At 34.9% G+C, this 25,806-nt stretch overlaps 1 protein-coding gene across 1 annotated transcript in view; it reads right to left on the bottom strand.

Moving 5' to 3' along the window:
• The window catches only part of SGCZ (sarcoglycan zeta), a 437,298-nt gene that overhangs the window by 95,081 nt on the left and 316,411 nt on the right, over window positions 1-25,806 (bottom strand). Inside the window, exon 3 of the mRNA XM_058525105.1 lies at window positions 12,621-12,708. Coding sequence (XP_058381088.1) covers window positions 12,621-12,708 — 88 coding nt within the window. The remainder of the gene's footprint in view (window positions 1-12,620; window positions 12,709-25,806) is intronic.

The raw sequence follows: 25,806 nt of genomic DNA, 5'->3' as shown, positions 1-25,806 counted from the left end.
AAGCTGATTAGTTTCATTAAATTAAAAAAAAACGCCTCTACAAATATGGAATACTAGTGTTGAAAGGAAACTTAGCTATCACTATCTTTTAAAACTAACAACTGAGGTAGATATGGATTATTTGTTAGCTTCTTGAAAGAACCCAGTGGTAAATTTATGTTGAGTTTGAGATCAGCATGGTCATTGGGTAGACATGGCCAAAACCAGTTGGTTTGTTGGTTTCTTGTGCTTCAAGAGAAAGAGAGGAAAAGTTGGAGGGGTGACTTTGGGAATTATCCACATATTTGTGATATGTTAAAGGAGCACATCACACAACTTAGTCAGATAAAAGATATAGATAACATAAAAACAGATGGTGCCAGATTTAGTGATGGTGAAGCCAGCTCAAAATTATTTGCAAATAATTTTATCTATCTGAAGACTGAAAATGAAATGAGACTAATCTAAATTCACTTTCAATCAATAAAGAGAACTCAGTTATTTCAATACATTTAATAAGGATCTTGGCAGCAAGCGACCATTGATTATACATTTTCTGATACCTGAGATAGAAATGTTAGACATGTACCACAGACTTTGTCAAAAATTTCCTACAGTAATTTACCAAGATCTCTATGATCTCGTTAACTTTATAGGAAACAGGCCAACTTTCCCAGGGTGGCTATATTATTTTGCACTCCCAGCCATGTGTGAGAGTTCCAGTAGCCCTGCATCCGTTTTAGCACTTGGTATTGTCAGTATCTTTTATTTTAGTTATTGTAATTGTTATGGTTTATGATTTCTCAGAGCTGTTCATGTGTAAATATGTCTGATTAATGTCTTAGTGTATAATACTGAAGGCTTTACTCCCCAGATATATTAGCCACAATTCTCCAACGTGGCTTAGGTTGCTGATAAATTGACTGATTCAGTTAAAAGTAGTTCACAAATTGGGTGAGGAATGAGCCTGCAGGTGAAGAGACTGAGACCCAATCATGATGACTCAGAAGACAGAGGTATGGTGAAAGAAAGTTTCTTCTTTCAGAACTGCTCACCCACCTACCCCCAAAAAAACTTGCATTACTGGTCTGTGAATTATTTTCAGTAATCTCTGTAGAATGATAAAGAATGGCAAAAGCAGTGTAAGATTAGAAATGAGATTTTTTTTCTAAATATGGTGACATGACAGAAGATGGGTTCGAAAAATTGAGTTATTAAGATGCTTAATTCCTTGGGGAGGGGATAAAAGAGGATGAAATATTAAATATACATTAGACTGATGTGTTTGTGAGCATTTAGGAAACAAAGCAGCAGACATATGAACTCAGAATGGAAAAGCCAAAATTGAATCAATACGTGAAGGGAATGTATAGGATTAGATATGCTTGATTTCAGGCAAATAAATGACAAAATATCTAAAGATAATGTTGTGGAAAAAGATTACGAGTGAATTCAGAGTTGACTAAATATTTTAACCAAAGAATGCAGATTAAGGGATTGATAGCATCTTAAAGTAGTCTTAAAAGATTTTGGAAATACTGTTTCCTCATTATGAGAAGTGTATTGTCAGGAGTACAATAAATACTTGAAAACAGAAGAATTGTTCTGGCTTGTTTTTCCCTCTTCCTGCATTCAATTTTCTATTCCCACCATGCTTTATTTTTCTGATGTACACATTATCTGACTTGGAATTCCTCCAAAATTACACATAAGAATAGACATAATCCAAAGTGAAACTTAAGAGAAAAAAGCTAATGTGGCTAACAGACCTAGACCATCATAATACTGGCCTCCCACAGTTTGTCTCCCTCTATTCCCTGACCAGGCAATTAGTTTTGTTCTTTAGGAATCTGGGCTTAATGGCGATCTCATCTAGGGCCCCTAATATTTAAGTAAATGATCTTCTGTGTACATACGGACTCCTAAATTTTACTTAGCTTCCTATCACCAGATGTTTTCGGATAATTAGTCCCCTAACCATACATTTGTGAACAGTATGCCCCATTAACCAACTCTCCAAAGACAAGTTTCTTATTAAGGCCAACACAAAGTTGCATGTTTGATAAGTCAATTATACATGAAACTCAAATACACCTGCAATTCTGAGGTCCCACAAATGGAGCCTCATTAAAAATAAAGCTTGGTTCAGTGTATACTATAGACAATAATTTCAAATAAGTCATATAGCTATAATGCTAATTAAATATTTAAAATATGAAGTCGGAAACCACTCTTTTTGCTATTCTGTTTCCTTTATTCTTTTATCCTTTAATGAGCTCTGTAATATAGAATTTTTATTTCACTATAATCTTCTTAATATTAAAATTGAAACACTGAGTTAATAGCATATTTTGAATAACTTTATGGAATCATAGAATTAATAAAATGGTTATTCATCTCTTTAGTGCCTTCCTCAGTATTGCAAAGTTAAAAATGCTTAACAAGTTCTTTCATTATATTTATTGAAAAAAGTCTGTATTATCTATCTTCTTTTATCATCGTTTAAGAAGATGGACTGGCCAGGTAGTGCTAAGATGGTGTGCTAAGTGCTAAGATATCTTAATAGAATCACCATTTCTCACTTTATTCTATCATCCTCATTCCTAAATACTCAAGACTAGATTTAATTCTTTGTCAATTAAAAGGCATTATTATCAAAGACAATATTTGGAAAAATATATTTTTTCCGGAAGGGAAAAAATTTAAAGGAGTTTTCCTATCAATAAAAGCATTAGTATCTACTGACAGTATTAGCAGATTAGCTACCCACGGTCTTGAGAGGTAGAGGCCAATGCTTTGCAGTGGTGGTCTTCAGGACCATAACACAGAGCACTGTTAGGTGGAGCTGGCCTCGTAGAACTGCAGTCATTTACCTCAGACCAGGGCCTGGGGTGGAAAGAGGAGGACAGAGGAGCAAAGCTTGGAAATGAGTAGCCAATCCATGTATTTCAGAATTTGGTCTAGGTCCTCTAGGAAGAAAAATGCTTAGTATTTCTTGATTCTGCACTCCTAACTCCACAAATACTTGAGAATTTAATTAAATATTTGAGACAAAGCATTTTCTGTTTTTAAGGTAATAACAAACATTAACTTATGCCAAAAAGGTAAAGTAATGATTCAAGACCTTAAAACAATGATATAAAATACCCCCATGATATAACTTTTCAAAACATGCATGTTATTGTCTTTCTTTCAGACATTATGATTCTCATTATACCTGAGTTACATCGATTTAGGGTCCTAATTTCTAAGAACGCCATCCTTCCCCTGATATCACAGGCATCTGCTTTAATGTACTATTTTCCAAAATCTCATTAATTAATATTAAACTAATTTATATTTGTCTAATTAATATTAACAATGAACTCAAAAATCAACAATACACTTAATCATTTAAAATGTGTGTGTAATATTAAACCTAAGTAGTTTGTTGATTTATTCTCCAAATTTTGCACAGCCTATTTTACATAAAATATTCATTCTTATTAAGTTGTCCCAGACTATTACAGCATTCTCTAAGTTAAAAAAAGTGAGTCAATGACAAAAAACATAAATTTGTACGTGAGAATAATCTGTAACCTTCTATTTTTTTTATGTCCTACACCATCTGCAATCAATTAAGTGATTCCCAGGTGTTCACAGTAATTGCTTTAACGGAAGATTACATGTCACTTTAGGGGTCTTTAAATATTTATTATAAAACCCTCATCTACATTTTTCTCCATTCATTTAGGAACAAAACAGGCTGATGTTTAGTATTGACAAAAATAAGCTGATTGGACTTGAATTATTTTGCAGATTAAATTTCATTAAAAACCTTTTTATAAGCCAAAATTTGATGAAAGAATAAAAACATAATAATGCTGATTTAGTTGTGCTTATTTACATTCTTCATTTTAAATGAAAAATATGTACTTATAATTTGTGGCTAAGATGTCAAAAAATCAAATTAGGATCATTTTGTCAGGACTAATGAATATGGGCAATTTAATATACCAGAGGAGGGCCGGCCCCGTGGCTTAGCAGTCAAGTGCGCGCGCTCCGCTACTGGCGGCCCAGGTTCGGATCCCGGGCGCGCACCGACGCACCGCTTGTCCAGGCATGCTGAGGCCGCGTCCCACATACAGCAACTAGAAGGATGTGCAGCTATGACATACAACTATCTACTGGGGCTTTGGTGGAAAAATAAATAAATAAAATTATAAAAAAAAAATTATAATATACCAGAGGATTCATCACCTAATTTCTTTCTCTGAAGGTGAAAAATAGTTTTTCACTTGTAGACTTGGAACAGGAAAGGATCATGGAGACAATCTAGAATAATACTCATTTCACAGATAAGGAAAGTAAAAGCCAGAGGCTTGGTCAAGCATACAGTATTATTTACATGTAGATCTAATAAAAATTATAATTACTAACATATATATAATGCATACTATGCTCCAGAAAGTGTTCCAAACATGTCATATATATTCACTTATTTAGTTCTCACATCTACTGTATGAGATGAATATCATATTGTCCCTGGAAAGGGTGCCCGGAGTAATTTGCATAAAGTCACAGAGCTGGGAAGTGACAGATCTGGGATTTAACTGGCTCCAGAATCTATGCTATTCACTATTAAAATATAAGTCCTACTTAAAACTAGTTTCTGAGGAAATTACGATATCTAGATGAACATACACTTCTATAACATTTTGATACATTATACAAATCATATGATCGTCTTCACAGTATTGTTATCAGTGAAAATCTATATATTCCTATATTTTTAAAATAATTTTCTTTAAACTTATGTTCTGATTTTTTTGTTGTTGTTTTCTATAACATCTTTTATAGACATTAGTCATAATCAAAGTGCCTTTCCAGCAAGCATGTTTTGTGTCTGATGCTGTGAAATCTTTGGATATATGGATTAACTTAAATTTGTGGAACATTAAAAGAAAAATGCTCAGTGGTTTAAACAATCTAATAAGAATTATTGTATATTAAATTATTAATAGTAACATAGTTTGCCTTAAAATTTTATACTTTTACTCACTGCTTGCATTACTGAGGTTTTATTTTACCATGATAGGTGACTAGTAAAGATTTTTGTAACAGCTTCCAGGCTCAAATTATTTTGTAGCATATTGCATGAAATAAAATGCTGATGTCTCAAACAATTCTGCTGTGTGCAGTAGTAGACTCAGAAATGCTTCTTTAAAGTTGTGCTGCCTCTGTTTCCCAGTACTTTCCTTCCACCAGTTCTGTGGGGTAGCCTGTGCGTGTGTGTGTGCGTGTGTGTGTGTCTTGTGTGTGTGTCTGTCTGTCTTGAATGTTGGAGGATGTATTGAAATGGGCAGAAGGGCGTCGACACAGTTACAGTTTTAGGGTCTTCAGTTTTTACTAAAGGATATCAATTTTATCATCACTTCACTTTATTTCTGAAATAAAAAGATCCAGCAACAATTACTAACTTTGGGGGCTCTCACTTCATCTGACCAATGACAAGCCCAGGTGAAAGTATTATCATTTAAGGAATATTTAAAGACACACATATCATCTCTTGCAGAAAGTCTAGATTTTTATCCCTGAATTAAGTTGAACCAGTAAACATGTTATATTCCTTGCCCCCCACAATTATTTTATCTGACTGTGTTTTGTTGTCATGTTCTTAGCATTCTTTTTTTTTTTTTCAGTGAGGAAGATAGGCCCTGAGCTAACATCTTTGCCAATTTTCTTCTATTTTGCATGTGGGATGTTGCAACAGCATGGTTTGATGAGCAGTGTGTAGGTCCATGCCTGGGATCTGAAATCACGAACCTCGGGCCGCCGAAGCTGAGCACGTGAACTTAACCACTACGTCACTGGGCTGGCCTCTCGCAACACTCTTTAATAGCATCACGCCATAATATTACCAGATCCAATGCTTTTCATGTAGAATTGCTAACAATAGGATACACTGTATCATCCAGTTTTCTTTGTATTATACAATGTGTACACTTTGTTCAGTGTATGCGAGAAAAACACTCTGGTTTCCCATAAGAAGCTCATGTTTTGTCCTTAATTACAGTGGGATTATGTCCTTTGTCACATTTCCCTTTACCCCTTTACTACCAGGAAGGTCCATGCAGTTTAATTAGTCACTCGATAGGATACTAATAGCTTTCATATGGATAAACAATGTACTAATTTTAATGTAATTTTGTAGGTTTGTACATTTTTATTTATCTCCTTATAAGCATGCTGTACTTTAAAAATGGTTGTTTCTTCCTATGGACTGTATTTTTTGTGTATCTTGACTCAAAATGATAAGAAGAAAAATCAAAGAAAAATATCTTCCTTCCAGAATTCTGATGTGTTATTTTTCTTATTAAGCACATCTTCTCTAGTCATAAATAAAACAAATTTGATTTTTAAGTGTGTAGTTGATTGACAGCTCCTGGAAGAGTCAAAGAACCGGTACTGACACCTCTGTTCGGGCACATCTGCTGCTCATCATTTCCACTCCCTGACGGGCTCCCTCATAAATCCCCCTGGGTAAGGAAGGCAAGCACCCAGACCTCAGAAGAAACTAGCCAGTCAACTCTGCAGCAAAAGCTGTCTATAACTGTTTTCATTATTATGTGGTGTTTAATCCTCAAACTGTGAAATAGGAAAAGAAAACTAGTACTACATGTAAATACCACTTTAATTTCTTGCAAATGACATTCTTTCTTATTACTATAGAGTCAGACTTATTTAAAGCAGCTATGATTCTAGGTATTGAAGAATTACTGAAGAAAGAGAAAAATGAGTAATTATAGATTGTATTTAAAGTTTTTACATAGTTTTGTTATGTCACTGATTTTTGGTAAATGGAAATGAGAATATCAAAGATGAGTAAATGATTGTGACAATAATAGCTAGCAGTTCCTAGGAGTTGATTCATTCTCCTAAATTTATTGAGCATTAAATAAGGAGAATAATGATAAAATATGAGATCCTATTTGAAGCATAAGATGGTGATTTTAAGCACATTTTAAAATTAAACTTTCAGAACAATGACATTCCAATTATTTAATACTCGATTAGTCTTAATGTTTTAATGGTGTAATGATATAGATGTGGCATTGTGGAACTTATCATGTTTACAACACAGGACCACACAGCAGCCATTCTGGGTATTTCAAATGTCACTGTTTGTGACTGAAATTTAAATAAGAGAGGCCACTGAAAAAAAATAATTAAAAATAAAACTAGTTCTACTCATTAATATCATTCTGTTACCGGATGCATACCCAGGTTTTTACCCGCCACATGAGAGGGGCCAAATAAAACTAGAACGCCAGGCTTATGGCAGGGAAAGAGTTTTTATTTTGGGTGACGTCAGTCGGGAGCTGAGAGCTCTCAAATTTGTCCTGTCTCCCCTAAAGATGGGAGGCAAGGGGTTTTAAAGGTTGTGAGGAATGTAGCTGCTGGTAGGGAGGGGGGCCTGTGGCCTTGCTGGTCAGTGCTTTCCCATCAGGCTGCGTTTGGCCTTGTGAGGCTGCCTGCAGGGAGGAGGATGGCCAGATAAGGGAATCGCAGGTGGGTGTCCTTCAACCATCTCTGTCTCCGTGGTGGATGGTGGATTCTGGTGCCAGGAAGCCAAGGAGTTGAGGTCTGAGAAGCTTTAGCTTCTTGCTATCAGTTTCCCTGTAACAAACCTCAAGAACTGGTAATTAGCCAAACCTTCAGTGTGAGCCCAGCATGAGGCCACCTGGGCTTTTAACAATTTGTAACTTCTATCTGCCTTGTGAAGTTCAGGGATACAAAGGCTTAAAAACCCAACGGTCACAAATGAATGTAACTTAGAGAAGCAGGAAAAGAGGATGAGTGCTTTTGGTTTTAACCCCATATGTTCTAGGTTTAACGTAGGGGAACTGATATCAGGGCTGGCATCAATTCCTTGTTCTATTTTTCAGTTTGTTCTCCTTTTATTTTTATTCTCGAGCTATAGATTGATAACAAAAGGCATACAAGAGGGAAAAAAATCTTATTACTTTTTCGTCGTTGCTTTATCACTGATAAACAATACTTTATAATGTAAGACAAAGCAACATATAATTTAATACCTTAATCAATTTGGCTAAGAGTTATTGAATCATTTTGCTAAAATAGATATTCATATTTTTTAAACTACTTATAAAAGTAGTTTAAATCTTTTCTATTATAGCTCAATGTAATGTTATTGGTAAATAAAAGGTAATTAATTATCCCCACGATATTGTAGGAAAGGTCTTTATATTTTTAGCAAATCCAACTACAACTACATTAATTATTACTTTTATCAGTATTATGAACAAAGTCTATATCAAAACTACATGACAATATTTCCTCTGTGCTGCCCTAAAGAAATGATTTTTATTCTATATATCACATTGTAGCAGTTTCCTAAGAGAATACAATAAGATTCACAAAAATGGTGCATAATTTACATCTTTTATCCACATTATTTGATGGAAATGTCCTGAAAAAGATAAAGTATCATGCTCTCAAGACATATGAACCTATAACATCTAATATTACACACTATTTTTGTCACTTATATAAAAAAGGAATGTCTTGCTAACATAGTAATTGTAAATTGAAAAATAGAAATTTTGACTTAGAGAATGATTCTGAGACTTGTTTAAGAAAGTTCTTGGTTTTTCTTCAGGGAGTCTGAACTCTTGGGATCCTGTACTTTCTTTAACCACTTCCCCAAAACAATCATATTGCTCTCTTTCAGCTTTATTCTAAGAAGAGAAATTTGTAGGAAGAAATCTTGAGTTCATCAATCTCCTCCTATGTTATGAAGGTCATGAAAAATTAGAGTCTTAGACTTTGTGGGAAGATTCTGGTATTATCAGAAATGTAACATAATACCTGGAACTTGATGAGCACACAAAAAATATTTGTCCACTTGATTATTTTTACCCAAAGTCTAAAAATGTTTAGATTTACTTTTGATTATGTCTGAGCTGGCATAGGTATAAAATATTTTCTTTGCATTTATTGGGTTAGAAATAATCTGGTTTCACATTCTTAGAGTGAGTCTGGATTAGAATTAACACATTTGGTCTCCCCAGGCCTTGGATTACCTTCATCCTTGTGAACAGAATCAGTAGGAAGATAGGCTTGTAAACAAAAGTAGAAGGGCAGAGTACAAGGGGAATGGATATTTGCTGAACTATTTTATATATAATTTTGGAAAAAAATGGTACACGTAGCTAGTGATAAGAGAGATTTTCTTTTCTCATATATAACGGGAATAAAATGTAGAAAAATATTCAAAGGCTGTCACATTGGTAGAATTGACTACACTTTTCCAACAGTAATTGATAGATTTAGGGTAGAAATTAGAATTATTTTATTTAGAAAATGAAGAATAACTGAATTTATTTTTCATAAATATTAGTCCATTTTGTGGTCATATATTTTTAAATATTGCAAAATAGTATCATGCCTATACTATAATCAAGACCACGCCCCTAAACAAAGAAACGGGAGAAGAGGGTTAAAACAGTTACTTTATGTCAATACAATTAAAATTAAAGCCTTTAAAAATGAATGCTGATTGAATACATTGCTTGAATTCATCATATTATCTCTTCAAATTCTACCTAAAGATAATTTTATCTTGACATGCTTCAAAAATTTTCCACGCATCAGATACACTTTATGTGATGTGTTTTGTAGTATGTCTTTGCAACAGTCTCATAATCCAACATACATTTCTCAACTACTGATACTGGCTCAAGACAAAGTTGATATAAGGGAAGCCACATTGTAGAAAAGAAACCCAATTATAATTTTGAGTGACCTCTGACTAACTCACTCAGCTGGATATGCACCCTCCAGGAGATCTAATTGCTCTGTAGATTTTACAACCCCTGCTTGTGCATCCAGCTGCAATAAGATGATAACTTTGTTCTTTTGAGTTCCTTAGGAATGTGATGACCCCCCCAACAGAAAGTCTATGCTGATAGCCATCATCAAGGAAAACTGAAAGATCTGGTGTGGCGACTCCCACTCTGTAAGACCAGAGGGTCAACATTCCTAACCCCCACCCCTATAACCCACTGGCCTATACAACTGCTGTAAGATTTTGTGCCCCCTTAAGATGGTTCTTTCAGACATTAGTTGGCCATCTTCCCCCTTGCTAGCAAGCTGTAATAAACTTTTCCACCATCTTGCCTCTTGACAATTGGCTTTTGTCTCGTGGTGAGCTGTTCTTGCCCTTTGTGCAGTAACACTACTACCACAGAGATATGCTGGATAGAAAATCATCAAGCGCTCTCTCACATAACAGCAATGTATTTATAACTTAAGTGATATAAAAAATTATAATCACCATCGTCAAAATAATAACAGATTCAAAATATAATTACCTACCCTGTGCAGACACTGAAATTGCGCCAATTCTTGTAATTCAAAATAAGTGTCCTTATCTCTATTTTAGAGATGAGAAAACTGAGACTCCAAGAGATAAACCATGCAGCAAAATGGAAACAGTATTTGATTACACACTATATAATTAAACAGCTGCTTTGCTTTACAGGCAGTAGTCATATATCTATTGTATTTGACAGTAGACACTGGTAAATAGTCTTTGTGTGTTTAATTTACATTTGGCATTTCCACTAAGAACCTCTTTTTTTTTTTTAAATCAAGAACAGAATGCAAAGGAAAGTTCTATCTAGCTAAAGAGTTCTCAACATTAAAAAAAAAATTATGATATGGAAAATATGCCGCCAGATTAGGCCTGTTTCTGCAGTTCCAACATAGCAGTAGTGAATTGGCATGAACATTTAAATTGAGTGCCTGGTGCTTCTGAATCAGTTCTGTATCCATAGACATATTTCCTTAATTTTTAATCCACTTGCATATACCTCTCCTTCATAATTGATATATTTCTACATATCACAATACTACTGAATTATAACAATTAATAGATATCTACTGACCAACTTTTATGATGTAAAGAATATGTAAAATAAAATTTAATTATTATAAATAAAATGCAATTATATTTTTTAGAAATACTTATATATGAAAATATATTTCACTTTTGGCTTCTGTAAGGGAGCAGAATTTACTACTCTAAAATGTATCTCTTTGGCTTGATTATTTTTAAGAACAAAAGACTCAGGAAGAAACTTTGACCTTCCCTCTAAGTGTCTAAAAGAATTTAAGATAGAAGACCTCTTCCAGGAAGCAGCTATCACCATAGATAACCGTAGTATAATATGAACAGGATGTGGCAGACAGGGAGGAACCTAGGAAGGCCCATTTGATCAAAGTTCTCTCCCTGTACCATTGTCTCTGCAAGGCATGGCAAACATTTGTTTACCAAACATTTGCTTTTCCATCTCCATGTGAACTGCCTTCCTCCCCCTTTAAAGTGCCAAATCACTACTTTTTGTAGTGATCACTCTTTTGACTTTAGCTGAAGGTGGTATTTAAGGTGGTGGTTTCTGCCATTTTGGCAAGTTATTCAGTTTTCCTGGGTTTATCCCATGTATGTATGTTATTGAACTTTGATTTTGTCCTGTTATTCTGTCTCATGTCAATTTAATTCTTAGACCAACCAGAAGAAGCTTGGAAGGATAGAGAAATATTTTTTCCTCCCCTATACTTCACTAAAGTGAATAGCATATCAAAAAGTGTTTCACGTATCTACAAATGAAGTGGACAGAATCAAGTTAATGTTTATAAATCTCACATTTCAAATATCATTTTCTTGCATAATTTAATTAGAAATACTGGAAACATACATTTGCATTAAAGTGATGATTAATTGCTCATTAAGATAAGGATAACTCAGTCCTCAAAACTGTAATTTATTATTTATAAAAGTTATATATACTTTTATATATACACATATATAAAACACAGGCATGCACACACACAAAATATCAGTATTAGGTAATTTTCCCACAGAAAAATATAGTATTCTAAAAATATTTTAGTAATTACAGATAAATCAAATCCTTGTATTATTTTACGTAATTACAACTGACTTCTAATTTGCCTTTCTTCTTATAAAAATTGAGTCAAATGTTAATGCCATATGAGTCTCTAAATTAAAATTTTCTGACAAGATGAGAAAACACTAATAATATTTTATCATAAACTTATAACTTCAAAAGCATATAAGTGTTAAAATATAGATAACTTCAACATCAAATTTATACATAATTGATAAATGTTAAGATTTAGTATATTCAACTATGTCATTTCTAACTTATATAAGCAGATAATATTTATTAGAAAAATTTTTGCATAAAACAAAAGATACAGAGACCACATGATGTTATATCTCACGTGTTTGTTTAAGCCTGTTTACTATAATTTAACATATACTAGGGAGATATTTGTTAGGAAAATGGTGCGTTTCCTAATTTAAGAGTACTAATGACAAGATATATGTAGTTCAGTCTCATAATAACACATCTACAAGAGTAATAACTACCAAATAGAGGAAATCATAACCAGCCTATGACAAATCAAATCATGTGCAAGAAAATTAGACTGTAATGGGATATCTAGTTATATATTAGAGAAATAATATACTTTGCTTTTCCCAATTTCAACAACCACACAGTTTTAAATGGAGTAAGATGGTACGAGCAATCTTTACCCCAAATACTCACCTACTGTCAGCTGTCCAGTTAACTGCCCCATGTGATTTCTTGCATTCACTGTTACATTCCTGTCAGACTGTAAGACCAGTGGACTATCCTGGGAAACATGTATAAAATAAAGAAATCAAATAAAAAATAGAAATATAGTCAAAACTTAATATATAAAATTATACTGCATTTGTTTGGGTATTATCAAAATTCTATTCCTTTGTTTTAGATTGGGCAGTTATTTTAACATCCAAAAGTTGGTTGAACAATGTAAAAAAATATGAGTGCCTCGTAATAATTACTTGACAGAATAAGAATGTTTCCATTTTGGTAAGTGGGCATTTACTATTGGATTGCAAGCATTTCCAACTCTACTAATCATTGTACGTCACAAGTATAGTAACCTTTCTCCTTCCCCCTCCCAATGGCATATATGTCTGTCTTTGGAGATATTTTAGATCCTATCCAAACCAGGAAGTCCTTTTTTAAGCTAAACTTCCAACTTTCAAATCTCAACTTAAATGTTATCTCCACAAAATTGTTTTCCTTGCTCACTGTAACTATAGATTCATGCAATCCCCAAACCTCCAATCTCCATTTATTTTGTTCAAAGTACTTATCAAGACAGATTTATTTTACTCATGTATGTGTTTACTTTTTTTAATTTGCTTCTGTCACAAGAGGAAACATCCATGGAAGAGAGACCATGGCAGCCATGTGTACATAATTATATCCTCACCACTTAGCATACTGCGGAAGGAAAACATTTACTGTTTATTAAATAGATAAATAAATCTTCATAATAAAATTGATAATTACCTTGTTTACCTCATGTAGAAATGCTTTGTAAATCATAAAATGATTTAAGTAAGGAAGTATATAGAGTATAAGATGTTAGCCTGGAAATTCTCTTTTAGTACAAATTACCTTGGTTATATGTTTCCTTTTATGACTGGCTTATCACTTAACAGTAGAATTATTTATTGAAAGACAATATCACCGCCTTAGGAACCTAAATATTACACTTTTGCGACCACTTGCCTCAGACAAGTAACTTACAACTGGGTACATTCTCATTTTTATGATCTAAAACATAACCAGGGTGATCATTTACAAACTGTCCATTCATTCATTCAACAAATATTTATTGAGAGCTCACTGTGTATGACATAGTGTTCTAGAGGCTTAGGAGATTGCAGTGATCAAAACATAGAACAATACCTGCCCTCACGGAGTTTCTAGTCTAGATATTGAAATTCTATGTAAGTTTCTCCCAATACCATCCTCACCATCTAGGTGGTATGTCACTTCTATGTCAATGTAAGTATACAAGTGCTTTCATATACAAGCCATATAAAAACACTTTCAAGATTAGGATTTAGGATTTAGAATTTGTGACTTGGATATACATAGAAAGACTTTATAGGCTTTTTCCAAAAGTTGTTTTGTGCCCCTTCTGACTAGATGCAAAGCACTGAGCAAAGATACACATGCACACACGCACACACACACATTTTCTTTTAAAAGTGGGTTTTGCTAATATGTCTAAACTAAGACATGATTTTTAAAAATAATTTTCCTCATTTTGAAGAATACATTTATTCTGTAAAGTGAGACCTAGTTGTACAATGATGACTGTAGTTAATTTCATTCTCCCCCATCTCTTCTCACAACTCATTTCTTTGTGCCACAAATCAAGTCTTATTTCTGCCATTTAAAAAAAAAATCCTAGCCCGACCCCATGGCATAGTGGTTAAGTTCACATGCTCCAGGGCTGGCCCCGTGGCTTAGTGGTTGAGTGGGCGTGCTCCGCTGCTGGCGGCCCGCGTTCGGATCTGGAGGCACACCAACGCACTGCTTCTCTGGCCATGCTGAGGCGGAGTCCCACATACAGCAACTAGAAGGATGTGCAGCTATGACATACAACTATCTGCTGGGGCTTTGGGGGAAAAATAAATAAATAAAATTAAAAAAAAAAAGTTCACATGCTCCATTTTGACAGCCCAGGGTTCCCAGGTTTGGATCCCGCAAGCAGATCTACGCACCGCTTGTCAAGCCATGCTGTGGCACGCATCCCACATATAAAGTAGAGGAAGATGGGCACAATGTTAGCCCGGGGCTAATATTCCTCACAAAAAAAATAAGAATAAAGAAATAAAAATAAATAAATCTAGCCTCTTTTCCATACGTATTTCTATTCTGCACACTCATTTTTGAAAATATCTGAAATATTTTAAATTAGTTCCATCATTCCCTTCAAGCGATATGTTCAAATTCTGTTTACAATACAGATCGTAGACCAAGGACTGTTTGCACACAATTATATCCAGTGAGGATATTGCACCAAGAGGATGGCTCATAAAAGCACACAAAAAACACCATTCTATTTTATGTTGGCAAAACTAAATACAAGTAACCTATGTATTTTAAAAAGGAGCTTAGAATTAAATAAAATTAACTTGAATGTGAGAAACAACAGAAGCCTCTAAAGCACCTTGCAGTTCAAAACATTATAAAAATGTATTGGTTGAATTTTCATTCATGTTCTTTCAAGATTTTTATGATATAACCTATATAATTGTTTAGAATTTTAAGAATTGGTGACATTATATGCTTTCTTTTGTATTATTAAACCTAAATTTCTGCAGCATTAAAAAAAACCATTAATATATACATTTTTTAAATTTAAGGACAATGCAAGTATATTACAAATTATTTTTATTAAATATTCTAAGAAGAGAGAAAAGTCAATTTTAAAAAGACAATAAGAATTTCATCTGATTTAATACAGAAATAGACTTGGGTTAGAATAGAAAGTTTAATTATGACGTCTCATTTCTTACAACATGTCAATCCACTTTTCTCTTACTCTCACCATAGAAATCCTGTTGAGGTTCTATCCCTGGCATTCTTCTCTTTTCTTGACAGGATTCCACTAAATTTCCCCTCAGAATTAAATATTTATATGTAGATTAAAATTTTGCTATAATAAAAATAGCAATCTTTTTACTGACTGAAACTATAAACATATGGCTATCAGAGGTAATGAACAATTCTCCACATTGTACTCATGTGGACATCAATACATTATTATGTTATACTGATTTGTTAAATATATTATAAAAATGATAGCAACTCTTTCAATCATCTAAAGAGTGTACAATCCTAAGCAATTTATAAATCTGATACCAAACACATTTTTACATAAAAATCAGTACCAAGAAACTACTTCTTACCAAAAAAGATTGACATTTAAGAAGGTTTTATGTCTTCTTTCTTTGTTCATTTCTCCAAAGGTTTCTATATAGGAAAATAACTTCTGCTAATAAATCATTGCTTTCCACTCTCTTCTTTATTTTCCCTCTTCGTGGTCCTTTATATTATATTCCAGAACTTTGAAAGCTAGTGTCTAGTTTGAGATATTAAAATAGACATCACAGTACTCTCTTAGAGCTTGTTCTTGCTGAGAACATACAGGGGGGAAAGTTACTTGGTGGGATAATCCCACGGAGTAGGAATAAGATATATAAATTTTGTGAGGGTAGGCAGGTGGCATATTATTCCGCACAGTGTTGTTACATGCTGTCAAGTCGGCTCCTACTCCTGGCGACCCTACAAATGAGTGATGTCCACAATGTCCTGTCCTCAACAGAACTACTCAGCTCCTGTAGACCCATGCCTATGGCTTCCTTTATGGAGTCAGTCCATCTCATATTTGGTCTTCCTCTTTTCCTGCTGCCTCCTACTTTTCCCAGCATTATTGTCTTTTTGAAAGAATCCTGCCTTCTCATGATGTGCCCAAAGTAGGACTGCCTCAGTTTTATCATTTTTGCCTCCAGCGATAGGTCAGGCTTAATTTGCTCTAGGACCCACTAGTTCGTCTTTCTGGCAGCCCAGCATATCTGTAGAGCTGTCCTCCAACACCATATTTCAAATGAATCAATTTTTTTCCTGTCAGCCTTCTTCACTCTCCAGCTTTTGCACCCACTTATAATAATTGGGAATAGGAGGTGTGGACAATCTTGGCCTTAGTCTCTAATGACACTTCCTTACACCTGATGACCTTTTCCAATTCTTTCATTGCCACTCTTCCAAGCCTCAGTCTTCTCTTGTCTTCTGCATGATATACTAATATAAATATCTTTTCTTTTTGGAGAAAGAAAAACTTCATCTTTGGATTCAGATATTTTCCCTCCAAAACCAAGAAATCTCCCACAGAAGGTATTTCACAGTTTTCTGGAGCTAATGTGCATCTTGGCTGTAACTCTGGGAAATCGATTTGCCTTCTTATGCTACTCTTGAGACAAAGCAGGTAGGAGATCCAGGGAGAATGGCAAGGGTATCTTGAAGAGGGCCAGAGAGCCCTTGCTTACAGTTCTTTAATGTGCACATTCTTTACGCCGAGGGCCTGGTTATAACCTTGCTAATGGTAATGGGAAAAATAATGCAGTATGTTCTCATTTCAATGTTTTTGTGATAGGCTGTGCAAGTGACTAAGGGAAAAATGACTTTTTCTTCTTATTACTACTGTATTCATCTTTGTTTATTATAAATATTTACTGAGTACCTACGATGCGTCCTGCTCTCTGCTAGTCACTGGGTGTAAAACAGAAAGAAAGGAAACAAGCTTTCTGCTTATGGAGTTCATAATCTAGTAAGCCAGCCAGACAGTAAACCACATAAATAAAAATAAATAAAACAAAACAAATTGAATATTACTGGTAACAAGCTGCTGTGATAGAGACTTCTCTGACACAGTATAAGTTACGCTGATGAGATGCTGCGTATGTGTGTGTATAAGGTGTTGTATTTATCGAAGGCACTTCAGCTTCACATTCATTCTCTCACGCTTAACTATTAAGTTGTAGTAGAAATAGCAGTAGAAGGAACAGCAGACAGCATTTATTGGCACTTAATCAATACAAGACACTGTTTTAAATACTTCACACGTATGAGCTCCTCCACTTAGGAAGCTTAAAATAGAACCGTCCATGAAAGAAGCAAGAAAAACAGTGGTTTTAAGACAGACAGTGGACTCGGATTGTTTGAGTTCAAATAGTGAGTCTGCCAAACACTGACTGCTTCACTTGGCAAGTTACTCAACACCTCTGTACCATGCTTTCTTCATCTGTAAATAAGGTAATAATACGTAATTTGTGGGCTTTTTGTAAGGAATTAACGAGACAGTATATACACAATGCTTAGATCAGTGCCCAGCCTTTGCTAAGGGAACTATTAGTGTTTGCTTTTATTATTTATTCCTCACTGTAATCACAGTACTCTACTAATAATGGTACTGGCTACTACCATTCCTGTTTTACAGATGAAGAAACTTCAGCAAAGAGAGTATAAGTCACTTGCTCTAAATCATACTCCTAATGAATGACACGGGAAGTATCTGAACCCAGCAATTTAAGTCTAGAATCTCCCCTGTCTACCGCAATGAGATACTGTTTCTCTGGTGGGTGATTAAATTCTAGGCTTTCTAGATTGTCAAATAAAAATCTGAAAAGAAATTAAAAAATTAAATGAACAAAATCTAATCTAAAATTTCTTTAAACATTCCAGCCTCTAAAGGAAATATCTGATACATACACTGTCTTAGAGTATAAGATATGACCTCCACATTGCCATTATCCAACTTTCAGTTACATAGTCTGGTTCATTTTGTTTCATTCTACTTTCTCAGGACCTAGAGGAAGAGTGCATACTCCTCAGTTGCCCTCTTCACACATATTTTATCACTTATCAGTGAATATATCACTTATGAGAGTCTCCCTACCTGCTATCTTGAAAGAGAACATAATTAATGATTCATATTGTTCAGTGTAGATGGTATGAATTTGATGTGTCATTTTTTGAATTTATATAGTTTTACCTGTTTTATCAGGTAAATTTTCTTTCTTTCTTTATTATTTTTTTTATTGAGGTCATATTGGTTTAGAACTCTTTGTAATTTCAGGTGTACACTATTATATACCAGTTTCTATATAGACTGCATCTTGCTCACCACCAAGAGTCTAGTTTTTATTTGTCACCATAAATATGTGCCCCTTACCCCTTTTGCCCACCCCCGACCCCTTTCACCTCTGGTAACCACTAATCTGTTCTCTTTATCCAAATGTTTATCGTCCATATATGAGTGAATTCATACAGTGTTTGTCTGTCTCAGTCTGGCTTATTTCGCTTAACATAATACCCTCAAGGTCCATCCATGTTGTTGCAAATGGCATGAACTTGTCTTTTTGATTGCTGAGTAGTATTCTGTTGTATATATATACCACATCTTTTTTATCCATTTGCCAGTTGATGGGCACTTGTGTTGCTTCCACATCTTGGCTATTGTGAATAATGCTGCAGTGAACATAGGGATGCACAAATCTCTTTGAATTGTCGATTTCATATTTTTTAGATAAATACCCAGTACTGGGGTAGTTGGATCATATGGTATTTATATTTTTAATTTTTTGAGAAATCTCCATACTGTTTTCCATAGTGGCTACACCAATTTTCATTCCCATCAGCAGTGTATGAGAGTTCCCTTTTCTCCACATCCTTTCCAACATTTGTTATTTTTTGTCTTGTTAATTATAGCCATTCTGACATGTATACAGTGATATCTCTTTATAGTTTTGATTTGCATTTCCCTAATAATTAGTGATGTTGAACATCTTTTCATGTGCCCGTTGTCCATCTCTATATCTTCTTTGGAAAAATGTCTGTTCATATCCTCTGCCCATTTTTTGATCAGGTTGTTTGTTTTTGTGTTGTTGAGCTGTGAGAGTTCTTTATATGTTTTGGAAATTAACTCCTTGTCAGATATATGATTTGCAAATATTTTCTCTCAGTTGATGGGTTGTCTTTTCGTTTTGTTCATGGTTTCCTTTGCCTGGCAGAAGATTTTTAGTCTGATGTAGTCCCATTTGTTTATTTTTTCTTTTGTTTCCCTTGCCTGAGTAGACATGGTATTCAAAAAGATGCTGCTAAGACCGATGTCAAAGAGTGTACTGGCTATATTTTCTTCTAGAAGTTTTATGGTTTCAGGTCTTACCTCCAAGTCTTTTTAATCCATTTTGAGTTAATTTTTGTATATGGTGTGAAATAATGGTCTACTTTCATTCTTTCACAGGGGGCTGTCCAGTTTTCCCAACACCATTTATTGAAGAGATTTTCCTTTCTCCATTGTATGTTCTTGGCTCCTTTCTTAAAGATTAACTGTCCATAGATGTGTGGTTTTACTTCTGGGTTTTCAATTCTGTTCCATTGATCTGTGTGTCTGCTTTTGTGCCAATAGATGTTGTTTTGATTACTATAGCTATGTAGTATATTTTGAAGTCAGGGATTGTGATGCCTCCAGCTGTGTTCTTTTTTCTCATGATTGTTTGGCTATTCAGGGTCTTTTGTTGTTCCACATAAATTTTAGGATTCTTTGTTCTATTTCTGTGAAGAATGTCATTGGGATTCTGATTGGGGTTGCATTGAATCTGTAGATTGACCGAGGTAATATGGAAATTTTAACTGTGTTTATTCTTTTAATCCATCAGCATGGGATATCGTTCCATTTCTTTATGTCTTCTTTGATTTCTTTCAATAATGTCTTATAGTTTTCAGTGAATAGGTCTTTCATCTCCTTGGTTAAGTTTATTCCTAGATATTTTATTCTTTTTGTTACAATTGTAAATGGAATTGTATTCTTGACTTCTCTTTCTGCAAGTTCATTGTTAGTGTATAGAAATGCAACTGATTTTTGTAAGTTGATTTTGTACCCTGCAACTTTGCTGTAGTTGTTGATTATTTCTAATAGTTTTCTGATGGATTCTTTAGTGTTTTCTACATATAGAATCAAGTCATCTGCAAAAAGTGAGAGTTTCATTTCTTCCTTTCCAATTTGGATTCCTTTTATTTCTTTTTCTTGCCTAATTGCTCTGGCCAAACTTCCAGTACTGTGTTGAATAAGAGTAGCAAGAGTGGGCACCCTTGTCTTGTTCCTATTCTCAAAGGGATGCTTTCAGTTTTTCCCCATTGAGTATGATGTTGGCTGTGGGTTTATCATATATGACCTTTATCATGTTGAGGTACTATCTTCTATACCCAGTTTATTGAGAGTTTTTATCATAAATGGATGTTGGATCTTGTCAAATGCTTTCTCTGCATCTATTGAGATGATCATGTGATTTTTATTCTTCATTTTGTTAATGTGGTGTATCACATTGATTGATTTGCAGACGTTGAACCACCCCTATAGCCCTGGAATAAATCCCGGTTGATCACATTGTATGATCCTTTTAATGTATTGCTGTATTTGGGTTGCCAATATTTTGTTGAGGATTTTTGCATCTATGTTCATCAGCAATATTGGCCTGTAATTTTTCTTCTTTGTGTTCTTCTTGCCTGGTTTGGGTATCAGGGTGATGTTGGCCTCATAGAATGAGTTAGGGAGCATTCTGTCTTATTCAGTTTTTTGGAATAGTTTGAGAAGGATAGGTATTAAATCTTCTTTGAATGTTCGGTAGAATTTTCCAGAGAAGCCATCTGGTCCTGCACTTTTGTTTTTTGGGAGCTTTTTGATTGCTGTTTTAATCTCTTTACTTGTGATTGGTCTATTCAGAGTCTCTATTTCTTCTTGATTCAGTTTTGGGAGGTTGCGAGTCTAAAAATTTATCCATTTCTTCTAGATTGTCTAATTTGGTGGCACATAGTTTTTCATAGTATTCTTTTGTAAACCTTTTTATTTCTGTAGTATCCATTGTAATTTCTCCTCTTTCATTGCTAATTTTATTTATTTGAGTCTTTTTTTTTCTTAGTGAGTCTGGCTAAAGGTATGTCAATTGTGTTTATCTTCTCAAAGAACCAGCTCCTGGTTTCATTGATCCTTTCTATAGTCTTTTTTAGTTTCTATTTCATTTATTCCTGCTCTAATTTTTATTATTTGTCTCCATATGCTGACTTTGGGCTTTGTTTGTTCTTCTTTTTCTAGTTCTCTTAGGTGCAGCTTAAAATTACTTATTTGAGATTTTTCTTGTTTGTTGAGGTAGGCCCATATTACACTAAATTTCCCTCTTAGTACTGCTTTTTTTGCATCCCATAAGAGTTAGTATGTTATGTTTTCATTTTCATTTTTCTCTAGGTATTTTCTAATTTCTCCTTTGATTTCTTCAATGATCCAATGGTTGTTCAGTAGCATGCTGTTTAGTCTCCACATATCTGTGACTTTCTCAGCCTTTTTCTGGTAGTTGATTTCTAGTTTCATAGCATTGTGGTTGGAAAAGTTGCTTGATATGATTTTAATCTTCTTAAATTTATTGAGACTTGCCTTGTTTCCCCACATATAGTCTATCTTTGAGAATATTCCATGTGCACTTGAGAAGAAAGTGTATTCTGCTGTTTTTGGATGGAATGTTCTATATATATCTATTAAGTCCATCAGATCTAGTATTTCATTTAAGGCCATTGTTTCTTTGTTGACTTTCTGCCTGGATGATCTATCCATTGATGTAAGTGGGGTGTTGAGGTCCCCTACTATTATTGTGTTGCTGTCAATTTCTCCCTTTAGGTTTTTAATAGTTGCTTTATATACTTTGGTGTTCCTTGTTAGGTGCATATATATTCATAAGTGTTATATCCTCTTGGTGGAATGTCCCTTTTATCATTATATACTGCCCCTCTTTGTCTCTCATTGTCTTTTTTATCTTTAAGTCTGCTTTGTCTAATATAAGTATGTCAACACTTGCTTTCTTTTGTTTGCCATTCACTTGGAGTATCGTCTTCCATCGCTTCATTGTGACACTGGTTTTTGTCTTTAGAGCTTAGGTGTGTTTCCTGGAGGCAGCATATTGTTGGGTCTTGTTTTTTATTCCATCCAGCTACTCTGTGTCTTTTGATTGCAGAATTCAATCCATTTACATTTAGAGTGATTATTAATATATGAGGGCTTAATACTGGCATTTCATCACTTGTTTCCTGGTTGTTCTATATTTCCATTGTTTCTCTACCCTTGTATTTCTGACTGCGATTTCAGTTTGTTGGTTTTCTGTGATGTTTTTCTCTTTATTTATGATTTGTGACTCTGCTTTGATTTTTTGTTTACTGGTTACCATGAGGTTTGCATAAAAGATCTCCTGTATGAGATAGTCTATTTTATGATAGACTCTCATCTCTATTAGCCTAAGCAGGTTCCATCTCCTTCCTCTTCCCCTTCTAAGTTATTGTTGTCATAAATTATTTTGTTTTATGTTGTGAGTTTGTGACTAAGTTGAAGTACTTATAGTGACTTTTGATGCTTTCCTTCCCTTTATCTTTTATGTTATCATTAAGTGTTTATTAACCTATTCTGATATAGAACTGCAATTTTCTGATTCTATCTGTCTATTTATCTGCTTGCTCCAGGTTTTGTAAACCTTTGCTATTTAGTTTCAAATGGGAGGGCTCCTTTCAACATTTCTTGTAAGGCAGCCCTAGTGGCAATGAAATCCCTCAGCTTTTGTTTATCTGGGAAAGCTTTAGTTCTCCATCATATCTGAAGGATAGTTTCACTGGATACAGTATTCTTGGCTGAAAGTTTTTGTCTTTCAGTATTTTGAATAAATCATTCCATTGTCTCCTAGCCTGTAAGGTTTCTGCTGAGAAATCTGCTGAAAGCCTGATAGTGGTTCCCTTCTAGGTTATTTTCTTCTGCCTTGCTGCCCTTAATATTTTTTCTTTGTCATTGACTTTTGCCAGTTTTAATATATACTTGGAGAAGGTCTTTTTGCATTGATGTTATTAGGAGTGCTATTGGCCTCATGCGCTTGTAAGTTCAATTCTTTCTCCAAGTTCAGGAAGTTCTCAGTTATTGTTTCTTTGAAGAATCTCTCTGCTCCTTTCTCCCTCCTTACCCCTCTGGAATACCTATATTCCTTATGTTGTCTTTCCTAATTGAGTCAGATATTTCTCACAGAAATTTCTTCATTTTTTAAAAATCTTAGTTCTCTCTCCTCCTGCACCTGAAGAATTTCTGTATTTCTATTCTCTAAATCACTAATTCTGTCCTCCATAATGTCCACTCTGTTTTTATGGTTTCTAGATTATTTTTTATCTCATTAATTGTGTTCTTCATCTCCAGAATTTCTGGGTTTTTTTAGAGCTTCAATACCTTTGGTGAAGCATTACTTCTGCTCATTAATTTTACTCCTGAGTTCATTGAACTCTCTTTCTGACTTTTCTTGTAACTCATTGAGTTTCTTTATGACAACTATTTTTAATTCTCTGTCATTTAGATTATCAATTTCTGTGACTTCAGGTTTGGTTTCTGGAGACTTGTCATTTTCCTTCTGCTCTGAACTATTACTGTAGTTCTTCATTGTGTTTGGTGAATTGATCCTTTGCTGGTGCATTTGTGGTAGTATCAAGTCACAAAGTCCACCTGCCCCTGCTTAGGGGGAGCAGGGGCTGTGTTTTTTGATCCTGCTCCATCTGCTGCAAATTGTACATGTAGAGCTCTCTGTGTTTGCATGGGCTGGCCACAGCTGGTCGGCAGGTTGCACTCACGTCAGTAAGGCCTCTTCACTGGGCGGTGGGTTGTGTACTGTAGGCAGTGCCTCTGAGCTCGGCTGGTCGGTTGTTCTTATGCAGGCAGGGCCACTGTACTCAGCAGGGGACTGGTTGAGCTGCTGTGCTAGGTGGAAGGGATGCCTATGCAGAGTCTGAGCTGCCATTTGGTGGGTCCCCCGGGCTGCTGTGCTCCACTAGTGGGGTGCCTTCTGAGTGGGTGGGGTGCCTTCTCATCTCTGCTGGGATCAGCAGGCGGGTGTCTTCTCAGGGGTTGAGCCACCACTTGGTGGGGAGCGTTCCCATGGTTGGGGCCTCTGTGCATGGTGGGTGCTGCCATGTGCCAGACTCCCACTCTGAAAGGATTTGTGTGGGCTGGGCTGCTCCTACCTCCTCTTATAGTAGAGCTGGCTGCTGTGTGAGCATCCACAACCTGGCTTGTTGCTGCCAGAGAGTGAGAGTGGTACACCAACCTAGTTCCACTGTCTCTCAGGGATCCAGTCCATCCACCTTCAGATGCACGGCTGTGTGGATCTCTCAGATGTATTGTTGTGCTGTGCAGAGAATCTTCTGCTGGTTAATGAATGTCCATTTAGTTGTAACTTAAAGGGGAGAGACAAAGGGAGCAATTCACTCTGCCATGATGCTGTTGTCACTCTCCAGGTAAGTTTTCTTATCCACACTGATAGAAATTATACATTTTTGCAATAAACCTATATTATCCCCAAACCTTCTCTCTTCCTCTTTCTCAATATCCAATCAGCTATGTCAGAAATGTTCCTTAAATATACCTTTTCTTGTCTTTCCTGTGACCACTTCTGTAATAGACTCATAACTCACATCATGATAACCACTTCCTCCTTACTTTGATTCTTCATGTCCAGTGCTATTTTTCTAAAATATTAGGAAAAAATACATTGGCATCCTTGAATTAAAGTAAAACTAAATAGAATGCTTAATGATTCTTCATTCCTGGTTTGGAAAAAATTCACATTCTTAACATTCACATTCTTAACATGCTTTATAACATGATCCAATTCTATTTTCTATTTCACACCACTTCACCATGCAAGAATTACACAAATTTCCCATCTTTCTCAAAATATGCCACTTCTGTGAATTTTTATCCTTTGTTCTCTATGCCTGAAATTCTTATCCACTTCTCCTTAACTGGAAAAATTATAGATATTTTTCAAGTCCCAGGTCAAACTTGTCACAGCATGCTTGCTTTGCTTCATTTTGATCATTCTGCCATTTATATCCTCCATTAGATTGGATTGTTCTGAAAGCATAGTGTGTTGTCATTTTCTTTTACACATACAGACTTTTGAGAGTATAGTTTGTGTCATGCTTGGCACCTAGTTCCTGTTCAATAAATGTCTGCTGAGTGAAGGAACTGAACTGAGCACATTTACAACATAATGCACTCAGGCTACAAGTGTTTACCTGGATTTGTGTTCAGGTCACACAGAACTTACGAAACCCTTGCTACATTTTTTTTTTTTTTTTTGGCCCAGAGCACAATTTCTAAAAAGACTTTTAAATGAAACAAGTCAGATCACATTATGATTTGATTTATATTCATCATCTCTCTGCCAAAGCCAGCTACTTCATTCCTTTCCTTAAGCATCTGACCCACTTAAGAAGCTGCAAAACAGGTAATTTTTTTTATTCTTTGGTT

This window comes from Diceros bicornis, chromosome 29 (genome assembly GCF_020826845.1).
Source record: "Diceros bicornis minor isolate mBicDic1 chromosome 29, mDicBic1.mat.cur, whole genome shotgun sequence".
Taxonomy (NCBI): Eukaryota; Metazoa; Chordata; class Mammalia; order Perissodactyla; family Rhinocerotidae; genus Diceros; species Diceros bicornis.
The sequence above is the reverse complement of the archived record's forward strand: the minus strand, read 5'-3'. Positions and strand labels throughout refer to the sequence as shown.